The sequence below is a fragment of the Ovis canadensis genome, chromosome 1, assembly GCF_042477335.2.
Source record: "Ovis canadensis isolate MfBH-ARS-UI-01 breed Bighorn chromosome 1, ARS-UI_OviCan_v2, whole genome shotgun sequence".
NCBI lineage: Eukaryota > Metazoa > Chordata > Mammalia > Artiodactyla > Bovidae > Ovis > Ovis canadensis.
Genome location: NC_091245.1, coordinates 267,714,438 through 267,727,423, shown reverse-complemented (window position 1 = coordinate 267,727,423; position 12,986 = coordinate 267,714,438). Strand labels below are relative to the sequence as shown.

Genomic DNA, 12,986 nt, shown 5'->3' with positions numbered 1-12,986 from the left:
TGCCTGAGTCATATAGCTCATTGTACTGCTGTGATGAAAACCATTGCATTAAACCCCACTGTGTTTTACTTAATATTCTCTTTCCCGGTGATGGAGATTTGGATTATTTCTAGATTTTGGCTAATATGAAAGATGCTGCTATAAAAATTCTTGTATATTTTGCTTTTGGTGGGCGTATTCACTAATTTCTTTTTGGTATATACCCCAGTGTTGAAATGCTGGGTCACATGAAAGGGGTATCTGTAGTTTAGCATATACTGACTAACAACTTTTTACAGAGTTACTTCCCCACAAGTGAGTTTTATGAATTTCAGTTGCTCTATAGTTTTTTAAAAGGTGTTTTTATCCCTTATGGAAAATATAGGGTTACTGTTACTGAAAGTGGGGTCCAGCTGCTTGCTCAAAAGCCAATATAGAGGGAAGGTTGGAGGAAAGGCACGTTTGCTTTATTTTGGATGCTGGCAGGTGGGGGGAGGGCAGGCTCTTATCCAAAGGCTGGCTGCCCGCCCCCACCACCGCCTTGGCCCCCACCAACAATAAGAGGGTAAGAGGTTTTATTGCTGGAGGGAGAAGTTACCTGGATAAACAGCACAGTCAGCTCTGACAGTCATCTGGAAATTAGTCATCGGTTGTCTGACCAGCATCATCTTGACTAAGTACAGTTAATATTCATTTCCAGGGTCAGTTTGTTCCCATTTCTTTGGAGCCAGTTCTCAGAATTTGGCATCTTATGTCTTGGCTACAGTCTGGTCCTAATGTAGGTGACTTCTTCCACCCAGTGGGGGTTTCAGTAGCTGTAAGACAGTTCACAGGAGATGACTCAGAATATATTGCCCTTGAGAAGGAACTGAAGGTCCTTGACTTTGCTTAATGACTAAATATTATTTAGTCTTATTGGACTGTTTTCCTTTGCTTCTGTTTTCTCACTTCTCTGATTAAAATTATTATTTGGCTAAAGTTTTCTATAGACAAAAGGTAGACTGAAGGCATGAGGGATAAGACCACAGGGTCCTGCTCCATTTCAGTACACGATGTTGAATTAATTTGCATTCCTGATGCAGTAAAGTTGAACATTCAGATATCTTTTCTTGGGAGGTGTCTGTTCAAGTCGTTTGATTTTTTAGTAGGGTTAATTGCATTTCTTACTGATTTGTAGAAATTTATTATACATTCTGAATATGAGTTATATTTGTATCTATGCAGTTTTGTGCCAGTAAATATATAATAACTGTCTGGCTGTAAAACAAAAACAAGAAAGCCCTGGTGTGTTGTGTTTGTCAGTTTCCACGGTGTGGACACCCTCAGCTTTGCTACCACTGTGATGTTACCAAATGCACAGCGATGCACGGTCAGCCCTCGAGAGCCGGTGCAAGTGGCTGCAGCCCACCCCCGACAGGACAGTCACTTGCATCCAGCTCGTCCAGGTCCAGGGCTGTGATTTTCATTTTCTTGAGGATGTCCTTTTCAAGAAGTCAACTTCATAGAGGCATGATTTACATACTGCAAAATGGACTTATTCAGAGTTTCATTTGCTGAGTTTTGGGAAACATGAACACCATGAGATCACAGCAAGATCTAGAGCTTTCCCGTCATCCCCAGAGTTCCCACGTGCTCCTTCAGAGACAATCCCACCCCCTCCTGACCCTGAACCATAGCTCTCCTCTCCATCTAGACTGCATTTGTCTTTTCTGAAGTTGCATGTAAATTGGAATATGCAGTATGGACTCTCTCCCCCAGCATGTTGAGGAATGTAAGTGTGTATATAGTCACCTTCTATCTTCGAAACAGCAAATGTGTGGGAATTCTGGTTCCTCCACTTCGTTGTGACACTGGGTGTCACAGTCTTTATTTAATACGAGTCATTCCAATAGATGTGTGAGTTCATGGTGTCTTTCTTTTCTGAGAACTTTCATTTATTTGTTTTTGACTACGAGGGTTCTTTGTTGCTGCATGGGCTGTTTCCCTTCTTGATTGTGGAGAGCAGGGGCCACTTTCTAGTTGTGGTGCATGGGCTTCACATTGCAGTGGTTTCTCTTTCTGTGGAGCACGGGCTCTAGAGCGCGCAGGCTTCAGTAGTTGTGGCACACAGACTTAGTTGCTCCGCGGCATGTGGGATCTTCCTGGATCAAGGGTTGAACCCATGTCTCCTGCACCGGCAGGCAGGTTCTTTACCACTAGCTGCCAGGAAAGCCCCATGGTGTCTTTCGATGAACAGTTCTTTTTATTGGCGTATAGTGATTCAGTTATACATATATACTTATTCTTTTTCATGTTATTTTCCATTATGATTTATTACAGGGTATTGGATATAGTTCCCTGTGCTGTATAGTAGGTCCTTGTTTATTTTATATACAGTAGTGTGTATCTCCTAATCCCTAGCTCCTAAGTTATTCCTCACTTTCCCTTGGCAGCCAAAAGTCTGTTCTCTATGTTTGTTTCAGCTTCATAAATGTGTGCATTTGTGTCGTATTTTAGACTTCATGCATAAGTGATATTTGTACAGTATTTCTCTTTCTCTTTCTGATGTACTTCACTTAGTATGATAATCTCCATGTTGATTGTGTATGATAAGGCCCTTGTTGCTGCAAATGGCATTATCTCATTAAAAATTTTTTTTCATTCTTTTTTATATATATCACACCTTCTTTATCCATTCACCTGTCAATGGACATGTAGGTGCTTCCAGGTCTTGGCTATTGTAAACAGTGCTGCTATGAGCATAGAGATGCATATTTCTCTCCAAATGGCAGTTTTCTCGCATATATGCCTAGCAGTGGGATTGCTGTATCATATGGTAACTCAATTTTTAGTTTTTCAGGGAACCTCCATACTGTTCTCTATAGTGACTGAACCAATTTTCATTCCCACCGACAGTGTAGGGAGGCTTCCCTTTTCTCCACACCCCCTCCAGCATTTACTATTTGTAGATTTTTAGATGATGGCCACTGTGACCAATCTGAGGTGGTACCTCATTGTAGTTTTGATTTGCATTTCTCCAATAATTAGTGATGCTGAGCATCTTTTCATATGCCTGTGGCCCATCTGTATGTCTTCTTTGGAGAAATGTCTATTTAGATCTTCTGCCCACTTTTTTTTTTGTTTGTTTGTTATTGAGTTGTATGAGCTATTTGTATATTTTGGAAATTAAGTTTTTATCAGTTGCATCATTTGCAAATATTTTCTCCCAGTCTGCAGGTTGTCTTTTTGTTTGTTTATGGTTTTCTTTGCTGAGCAAAAGCTTATCAGTTTGATTAGGTCCTATTTGTTTATTTTTGCTTTTATTCCTATTGCTTTGGGAGACTGACCTAAGAAATCATTGGTACAACTTATGTCAGAGAATGTTTTGCCTATGTTCTCTTCTAGGAGTTTATGGGGTCATGTCTTATATTTGTGTTTTAAAGCCATTTTGAGTTTATTTTTGTGTAGGATGTGACAGTCTGTTCTAACTTCATTGATTTGCATATCGCTGTCCAGCTTTCCCAACATGACTTGTTGAAAAGACTGTCTTTTCTCTATTGTATATTCTTGCATCCTTTGTTGAAGATTAATTGACTGTAGGTGTGTGGGTTTATTTCTGGGCTCTCTAGTCTGTTCTGTTGATCCATATCTGATCCATGTCTGTTTCTGTGCCAATGCTGTGGTGTTTTGATTACTGTAACTTTGTAGTATTGTCTGAAGTCTTGAAGGCTATGCCTCCAGTTCTGTTCTTTTTCTTCAGGCTTGCTTTGACAATTCTGGGACTTTTATGGTACCATATAAATTTCAGAATTATTTGTTCTAGTTCTGTAAAAAATGTGGGTAATTTGATGGGGGTTACTTTAAATCTGTAGATTGCTTTGGGTAGTACAGACATTTTAACAATATTAATTCTTCCAAACCAAGAGCATGGAATATCTTTTCACTTCTTTCGATCTTCAGTTTCCTTTATTGATATTTCATAGTTCTCTGCATATAAGTCTTTCACCTCTGTGGTCAGGCTTATTCCCAAGTTGTGTCTTTTATTGGATGCAATTTTAAAAGAATGTTTTTTTCCTTTCCCTTTCTGATATGTCATTGTTAGTATAAAGAAATGCAACCGATTTCTGTGTGTTAATCTTGTATCATGCTACTCTGCTGAATTCACTTATCAGTTCTAGTGGCTTTTGTGTGGAATCTTTATGGTTTTCCATGTGTAGTATCATGTCATCTGCACATAATGATAGTTTTACCTCTTGTGAATAGTTCTTAATTCTAATGAAGTCCAGTTTATTGATTCTTTTCTTTTATGCTTAATGTTTTTTATGTCCTGCTTCAAAAGTCTTTGCCTACCACAATGTCATGAAGACATTGTTCAGTGTATTATTCTCAGTTCAGTTCAGTCGCTCAGTCTTTGTGACCCCATGAACCGCAGCACGCCAGGCCTCCCTGTCAATCACCAACTCCCGGAGTCCACCCAAACCCATGTTCATTGAGTTGGTGATGCCATCCAACCATCTCATCCTCTGTTGTCCCCTTCTCCTCCTGCCCTCAATCTTTCCCAGCATCACGGTCTTTTCAAATGAGACAGCTCTTCGCATCAGGTGGCCAAAGTATTGGCGTTTCAGCTTCAGCATCAGTCCTTCCAATGAACACCCAGGATTGATCTCCCTTAGGATGGACTGGTTGGATCTCCTTGCACTCTAGGGTACTCTCAAGGGTCTTCTCCAACACCACAGTTCAAAAGCATCAGTTCTTCAGCACTCAGCTTTCCTTGTAGTCCAACTCTGACATCCATACATGACCACTGGAAAAACCATAGCCTTGACTAGACGGATCTTTGTTGGCGAAGTAGCGTCTCTGCTTTTCAATATGCTATCTAGGTCATAACTTTCCTTCCAAGGAGTAAGTGAATTTTAATTTCACGGCTGCAGTCACCATCTACAGTGATTTTGGAGCCCAGAAAAACAAAGTCAGCCACTGCTTCCACTGTTTCCCCATCTATTTGCCATGAAGTGATGGGGCTGGATGCCATGATCTTCGTTTTCTGAATGTTGAGCTTTAAGCCAACCTTTTCACCCTCCTCTTTCACTTTCGTCAAGAGGCTCTTTAGTTCTTTACTTTCTGCCATAAAGGGTGGTGTCATCTGCATAACTGAGGTTATTGACATTTCTCCTGGCTCTTCAATATTTTGCCTTCCACATTCAGCTCTGTAATCGACCTCCAGTCAAGGTGTGTGTGTGTGCTGTAAGGATAGGCAAAGCTCACTTCTCCCATGGGGCTATCTCCTGATCTTTCGGGAGTGGGGGCTGACGGACACCACTGAAGGGGCAGGAACAGGGAAGCCCTTGGGAGTGACCCAGGACCACCTTACAGGGGGGAGCATCCAGCAAGGGCCTTAGTTGGAAACAACAGAAATGAACTGTGACTAAACTGATCAGGAAAGGAATTTATTGGAAGGGACTGACAGTTCACAGGGGAGGAGAAATTGAAACCAGCTTAGGAACGAGTAGAGGAGCAGGGGTTGCACCAGAGCACGGGGGACGAGGGTGAGAAACCAAGTCCAAGCATTTATCATCTCTTCCTTCATGCCACATGAGGCTCAAACCCCTGGGAGAGCTGGGCTGCCATACAGGCTGTGGAGGGAAGGCTGACCCAGGACAGGGTGGCGGGAGGGGAGTCGGCACCGGAAGAAGTGGGTGTGCCAGTCCCAGGAGGGGTGACCTGGTGGCGTTCACGGCAGGGCCTGGGGCGGTGATGGGAAAGCTGTCTAGGCTCTCAGTAAGGAGTCCAAGGTTGCAGATGACTGTGAGTTCGCACACTTTGGGATGACCTTGAGGGGAACACTCAGCAGCAGGGCTCCAGGGCCAAGGCAGGGACATAGCAAGCCGGGCGGGAGCATGCGGGCTGGCAGAGCAGGGACACAGAGGAGGCCGGGCGGCAGCAACTGGGCTGGCAAGAGGAGGTGGGCACACAGCAGGCGGGGCGGCACACGGGCCGGCAGAGCAGGGACACAGAGGAGGCCGGGCGGCAGCAACTGGGCTGGCAAGAGGAGGTGGGCACACAGCAGGCAGGGCGGCACACGGGCCGGCAGAGCAGGGACACAGAGGAGGCCGGGCGGCAGCAACTGGGTTGGCAAGAGGAGTCGGGCACACAGCAGGCGGGGCGGCACACAGGGTGGCAGAGCAGGGACACGGAGGAGGAGGGTCTGCAGCAGGACGAGGGGGCTGAGCACGGGGAACCCTCAGAGCAGACAGGTGTGCAGCAGACAGGTGTGCAGCAGACAGGCCTGCAGCAGACGGGTCTGCAGCAGACGGGCTCACAGCAGGCCTGCTGGCAGGGGGAGGAGGTGCAACAGGAAGGCTGGCAGCTGGACTGCTGGCAGCACAAGGCTGGGCAGGAGCTGCTGCAGGCTGGCTGGCAGCAGGGGCTGGACTCGCAGCTCACTGGGGCACAGAGGAGGGTCAGGCGGGGGGCCGGGGCGCAGCAGCTGGGGGCACAGCACGGGGGCTCGCAGCAGCTCTCTGGACAGTCATAGCTCAGGTCGCTGGAGCAGATGGACAGAGTGGAGGCTGCCATGGTGGAGGTAGAGGAGCTGGAGGAGGGTTTGAGTGAGTGTGTGCGCGCGCGTGTGTGTGTGTGTGTGTGTGTGTGTGTGTGAGGTGCTCAGGCTGTTGGCTTTATACCCCTCCTCTGTGTTGTGTGTTTGGCTCACAACACCCTCTCTTCCTGATTGGTATTTGGAACCCCATGATCTCTCATTAGTGCCAGTTTTTGTTTGGTTTTATGAGCTCAGCTCTTAAAACTCTTGAGTGTATCTGGAAGTCTGTTGACACATCTTGAGCACCTTTCAGTTCAGTTCAGTTACTCAGTCGTGTCCGACTCTTTGTGACCCCATGGACTGCAGCATGCCAGGCCTCCCTGTCCATCACCAACTCCTGGAGTTTACTCAAACTCATGTCCATTGAGTCAGTGATGCCATCTAACCATCTCATCCTCTGTCATCCCCTTCTCCTCCTGCCTTCAATCTTTCCCAGCATCAGGGTTTTTTCTAATGAGTCAATTCTTCACATCAGGTGACCAAAGAATTGGAGTTTCAGCTTCAGCATCAGTCCTTCCAATGAATATTCAGGACTGATTTCCTTTAAGGATGGACTGGTTGGATCTCCTTGCAGTCCAAGGGATTCTCAAGAGTCTTCTCCAACACCACAGTTCAAAAGCATCAATTCTTCGGTGCTCAGCTTTCTTTATAGTCCAACCCTCACATCCATACACGACTACTGGAAAAATCATAGCTTTGACTAGACAGACCTTTGTTGGCAAAGTAATGTCTCTGCTTTTTAATATGCTGTCTAGGTTGGTCATAACTTTTATGACATTTATGACAGAACATAGCATCAAGGTAGGAAGGAAATATGTCTGCAGTAATGTGTCAGGGGTCAGCACTGGCTGCATGAGAGATCCATCTAGCCTAACTCCAGCTTCCCTGACTGACGGGACCACTGTGTGCACACCTGGGGACCTCCCTATCTGTGAAGCAGGCTCAGAAAAGCAAAGATGAACAAGCCAAGCCCTGAGCTGCCGGGCTAGGAAAGTCAAGTTCTTGGTGCCCTGCGATGCTGTGACTACCAGGTCCAGCACAGTGTGGTGTGCATCGGCCTGGAGAATTGACACCTCACCCCTGTGGGAGGACTCTGGGGGGCACTGATGCTTCTGCTAAGTCTGGGTGCTCAAATTCTCACCCTTCCTGGCTGTTCTGTGCTTCCAATAATGGGGCTCAGTCCAGGCCTCTCAACTCCTTGGAAGTCTATGAAAGGCAAGAGAGGGGTCTAGGATTTCAGTCAAATTGTGAGCTGAGTTGTCTGTCTGCATATTTTGAGTTATACAAATAAAATACATTTGAACCTGGCCACTTGTGCTCAGGTTCCTGGCCTCTCTGGAGATACAGGAACTCATCATATAGACTGGGAATGCATGAGATAGAGAGAGAAACAGACAGACACACACACACAGAAGAAGAGAGAAAGAGAGATGTCTGTTTCCATCTATGATAAGGAGCCAGTGCCAGATACACTCCTGCCGAGGAGAACTTGGAAAGCTGGATAAAACTCAAACATCTGTTCAAAGCTTTGGAGGGCCACTGATCAAACTAAGAATTGAGAGGCAAACTTGTTGAATGTTAGGGAACTTTAGAGGGGTGAGCCAGCTTTTCCTGATGGCTTTTCCCTGAAATGTGGCTGACGAGTCTCGGCTTTGGGTGCACAGAGGAGAAACGTGGCCAAAGGCTGCAACTACAATGAAGAGAAGCCAGCAGAGCTCCTGAGATCTCAGGGGGCTGGAGAAAATTACATGGGGTTTGTGAACATGGAGGCAGCAAGGACTTGAGGAGACAAGATCCCAGGCAAATGGGAGGCAGAGCTCTAGAAATGTAGATTGAATCCTCAAGGCGTCTGCCGAGTTTCATGCTGTGCAGGGAAGATACTTAGAAGGTCATCAGAAAGCCACTGAAAGCCAAGCAGAGTTTTTGCAGTCTCTACCAAGGAGACAAAACCCAGAGTTAAGACTAGCCAAAAAGGAGCAGCTCTCGGCCAGGACCCCAAAGAGCTCAGTCCTAGGAGTGGGGAAAACCAGACGTAGACGAGCACTTACAGAGTGTGCCTCCCAGCCTCACAACAGTAACAGTCCCCGGCCACACCCAAGCCATCTGCCCAGGGTGTGGTGAATCTCTTCAGAAGCAGAGAAGCCTTCAGAGCTGCTAGGAGTTTGCATACACAACCTCAGCCATGCAATCATGGATGACAGCCATGCCAAGGAAGAGCACCAAGAGACAAAACAGACAGTAGAAACAAAGCCACAGGTGACCCAGCATTAGAGCTGTCAGACATGCTGTTTACAACAATTGTGATGAATGTGCTTAAGGAAACAGATGTAAGGGTGGATGGTTTTATCTAAAACTGAAAAATGTGTAAAAGAAGTAGAAATTCTGGACTCAAAAAATTGCAGAAATGTAACAACAGTATTTATGACTCGATAGGTGGATTTAATAGAAGAAGAGACAGCCAGAGGGTGGATTACTAGTAGAAGCTATGAAGCATTTAGGATGAGGTTAGAACGTAAAAAGGAGGGAAAATAACTGAATAAATATGGGAGAACGTGGTGAGGCAATTTCACTTTTTTTTTTTCCTCCTTGGAGCCCAAAATGAAAGGAAGAGATATAATGGGGGATATTTGAAGAGATCATGGTAAATCTTTTTCTAAAACAGATTCAAGCTACAAATTCAAGCAATAATATAAACCTTAAGAGAACTAAATATTAACGAAGCCACACCTAAGTGGATCATAATGAAGCTGATGAAAGTCAAAGATAGAGACTAATTGTTGAAAACAATCAGAGGAAAAATAAACATTAACTTCATAGTTGCAGCAGCAGAAGATTTATAGTAGTTTTCCCATCAGAAAAGAGGAAAGTTAGGAGGCAATGAGAGGTCATCTTTAAGGGGCTGAAAGAAAATAACTAACTGCAAACCTGTAAGATCACCATCAAAGGTGAAGGTAAAACAAAATGATGCCAGACAAAAACTGAGCAAATTCAACACCAGAAGACCCACTTAAAATTAGCATTAAAGAGAAACCTCCAGGTAGAGTGACTGAAAGGCAGATAGGCTTGCAGCAGACAGGTGTGCAATACACAGGTGTGTGACAGGTGTGTGCAGACAGGTGTATAACAAACAAATGTCTAACAGGCTTGCAGCAGACATGTGTACAACAGACTAGTGTGTAACAGGTGTGCGACTGACAGGCTTGCAGCAGATGGGTATGCAACAGTGCATGCTCAGTCACTCAGTTGTGTCTCTTTGTGACCTCATGGACTGTAGCCCGCCAGGCTTCTCTGTCCATGGACTTTTCAGGCAAGAATACTGGAGTGGGGTGCCATTTCCTCCTCCAGGGGATCTTCCCTGTGTGGCAGACGGGCCTGCAGCAGACAGGCCTGCAGCAGACGGGCCTGTAGCAGACAGGCTCACAGCAGGCCTGCTGGCAGGGGGAGGAGGTGCAGCAGGAGGGCTGGCAGCTGGACTGCTGGCAGTACGAGGCCAGGATCAGGTGGGGGCCGGGGCGCAGCAGCTGGGGGCGCAGCAGGGGGATTCGCAGCAGCTCTCTGGACAGTTGTCCTCCTCCGTCCACCAGGAGGAACCGGTACAGGAGTCACAGGACCCAGGCAGACAGACCCGGCTGCTGTAGCAAAGTGGAGGCCGCCGTGGTGGTGGTGGAGGGGCTGGAGGAAGGTGAGGATGTGAGTGTGTGCATGAGTGAGTGTGTGAAGCGTCTGGGCCACTGTTTTGTTTCCCCTTCTGGTGTGTGTATTGTCCTGGGGGAGGTTCCACACCCTCCCTCCTGGTCGCTGTTGAGAGCAGATTCAGAAAACAAGTGGCAACTGTTTCTGTCCCAGGAGCTCAGCTCTCTCTTAAAGTCAGCCTGGAACGTCTTTACTTGGTTTTGGCCTAGGAAGCAACCCTGGGTGGATGTCAGCTATCTTGTTTTCACCAGTGTCACTGGGGGCAGAGGTGGACCTGTGTCTGTGGGCGCTGCGTCCTGGCCTGGTCAGGGTGAGTGCTGCTGGGGTTGCCGGGCTGGCTGACCAATGTCGTATGGCTGGAAGGTCCGCGAGGAGGTGTGTTTGGTTCTAAATAAAGATAATGTGAGTCCTGGTCTGCAGGCAGCCCTGGCCCAGCGTTCAAGGCAGCAGTGACAGCCCCACAGACTGGCAGGCTCACACAACACGAGTGGGTCTTAGTCTGGACGTCAAACGTGGGAGGTTAATGCTGTCTGAGGCTCTGGGGGACAAGCTGTCCCAGGGTCTCTTAGCTCTTCCCTGGATTCTGGACTTTTCTGGCAATTCTTGGGGTTCCATCACTTGTAGAAGCATCACCCTGATCTCTGCTTCCATCATCACAGGGCATTTTCCACATGGGCACGTGTCTGCCTCCAAACTTCCCCTTTCTATGAGGAAACGAGTCAGGTGGGATTAAGAGACACTCCGAAGACCTCATTGTATCTTGATTAATCTGCAAAGACCCTATTTCGAAATAAGGTCAAACTCACAGGTACTGGGGCTGGGGCAGCAGCATCTTCTCAGGACACAACCAGCCCCTAATAAGTGCTGTCCCTGCCCTGAGGCTGACCCAAGGCCAGGTTCTGTGTGGAAGGAGGAGTCAAACTGGTGTCCATTCTCCTTCCTTAGGGACCGTCATGAAGGGCGGGGTGCAGGCAGCAGCTGGCCTGACAGGTTCAGAGCACACATAGGACTTCTGCTGGTCCAGGCATGGTCTGAGCTTGTGGGGTGATTTTTTTAGTTTATTTTATGGAGTAACTGCACAAGGAGCACAAAGAAGTCACATATGCCCCTCTCCAGCTTTCTCTAGTGTTAACATCACATGGATGGAGAAGGCAATGGCACCCCACTCCAGTACTCTTGCCTGGAAAATCCCATGGATGGAGGAGCCTGGTAGGCTGCAGTCCATAGGGTCGCTAAGAGTCAGACACGACTGAGTGACCTCACTTTCACTTTTCACTTTCATGCATTGGAGAAGGCAATGGCATCCCACTCCAGTGTTCTTGCCTGGAGAATCCCAGGGATGGGGGAGCCCGGTGGGCTGCCGTCTATGGGGTCGCACCGAGTTGGACACAACTGAAGCGACTTAGCAGCAGCAGCAGCAGCAACATCACATGGAAGTGTAGATCAGTTACCAAGTCTTTGAAACCAGCATCGGGACATCACTATTCACTAACCCTTCATGGATCACAGCCTTGTTGCTGCAATGGGGTTTGGGTAACTCAATGAAACTATGAGCCATGCTCTATCGCGTCACCCAAGACAGACGAGTCATTTATCAGAAGAGTTCTGACAAAACGTGGTCCACTAGAGAAGGAAATGGCAAACCGTTCCAGTATTCTTGCCACGAGAACCCCATGAACACTATGAAAAGTTTTTCTATGAACAAGAGGCAGGTGGAGGACGTGGAGGGAGGGTCTGTCCCAGGAAGGGTCCTACTCAGTTACAGTCTCTGCCTATCAAGGAATTGGTCCATTTCATCTAAGATTCGAATATGTAGGCATAATGCTATTTGTAGAGTCTCTTCATTATCCTTTTAATTCCTCCTTTTAAAATTTTATTTTATTGAAGTATAACTGATTTACAGTCTTATATTCTGCTGTACAGCAAAGTGATTCAGTTATACATATATATATATATTCATTTTCAAATTCTTTTCCATTATGGTTTAATCATAAGATATGGATGCCTGTGCTCTGAGTGACACCTCGCTGTTTATCTATCCTATAGATAATAGTTTGCATCTGTTAATCCCGAACTCCCATCCATCCCTTCCCCCCTCCCCTCTCCCTTGGCAACCACAGTCTGTTCTCTATGTCTGTGAGTCTGTTTCCTTTAAGCTTTTGAATAATGTTCAGTGATATCTCATTTTTCATTTTTTGACATTTATACATCGTTTCTTCTTATTGCACTGCAACCCCCCCATCAGTCTGGTAGAAGTTCATAAACTTTATTGATCTTCTTGAAGACCCAGCTTTGGTTTCGGTGAATTTTCCTTTTGTTTCAGTCACACTGATTTCCATCCTTCTCCTCCCTTTTGCTCACGGTGGGTTCCGTTTGCCGTTTTAGTTTAAGTTTCTTCAATCGAAGCCTCTATGGTTGACTTGATACTATCCTCCTTTCCTCCTGGAAGCACTAGGACCACAGACCTTCCTCTCCTTCAGCTGTATCCACACGCCTCTCAGTGCTGGCCATCCTGGTCTGTAACCGGAGGCTTGGAATGGTCTGGTCTCCACGGCTCTTTTCACTCTGATTCCATCATTGCACGAGTTTTCAGGATAATAGAGTCAGGGCACTTGCACGCACAGGATTTGGAAGCAGCCAAGCCCCTGGTTGCTGAGTGTTTGGACTTCCACCTCCTACAACCCGAGGCCACTGCACCCCCATTCATCACTGATGTGTCTTCACTCACCAGGAGGAC

General features: G+C 46.6%; 2 protein-coding genes across 4 annotated transcripts in view; one reads left to right on the top strand and one right to left on the bottom strand.

Annotated features, from left to right (window-relative positions):
- The window catches only part of TSPEAR (thrombospondin type laminin G domain and EAR repeats), a 170,857-nt gene that overhangs the window by 64,659 nt on the left and 93,212 nt on the right, over positions 1-12,986 (top strand). The gene's annotated exons all lie outside the window — the stretch shown is intronic.
- LOC138427160 (keratin-associated protein 10-8-like) lies at positions 5,803-6,534 on the bottom strand. The gene has a single exon (XM_069566493.1). The coding sequence runs from the start codon at positions 6,532-6,534 to the stop codon at positions 5,803-5,805; it is 732 nt and encodes a 243-aa protein (XP_069422594.1).

Bases quoted from the DNA above. Each gene is read 5' to 3' on its own strand.
- LOC138427160 (XM_069566493.1), bottom strand. From the start codon at position 6,534: ATGGCAGCCTCCACTCTGTCCATCTGCTCCAGCGACCTGAGCTATGAC.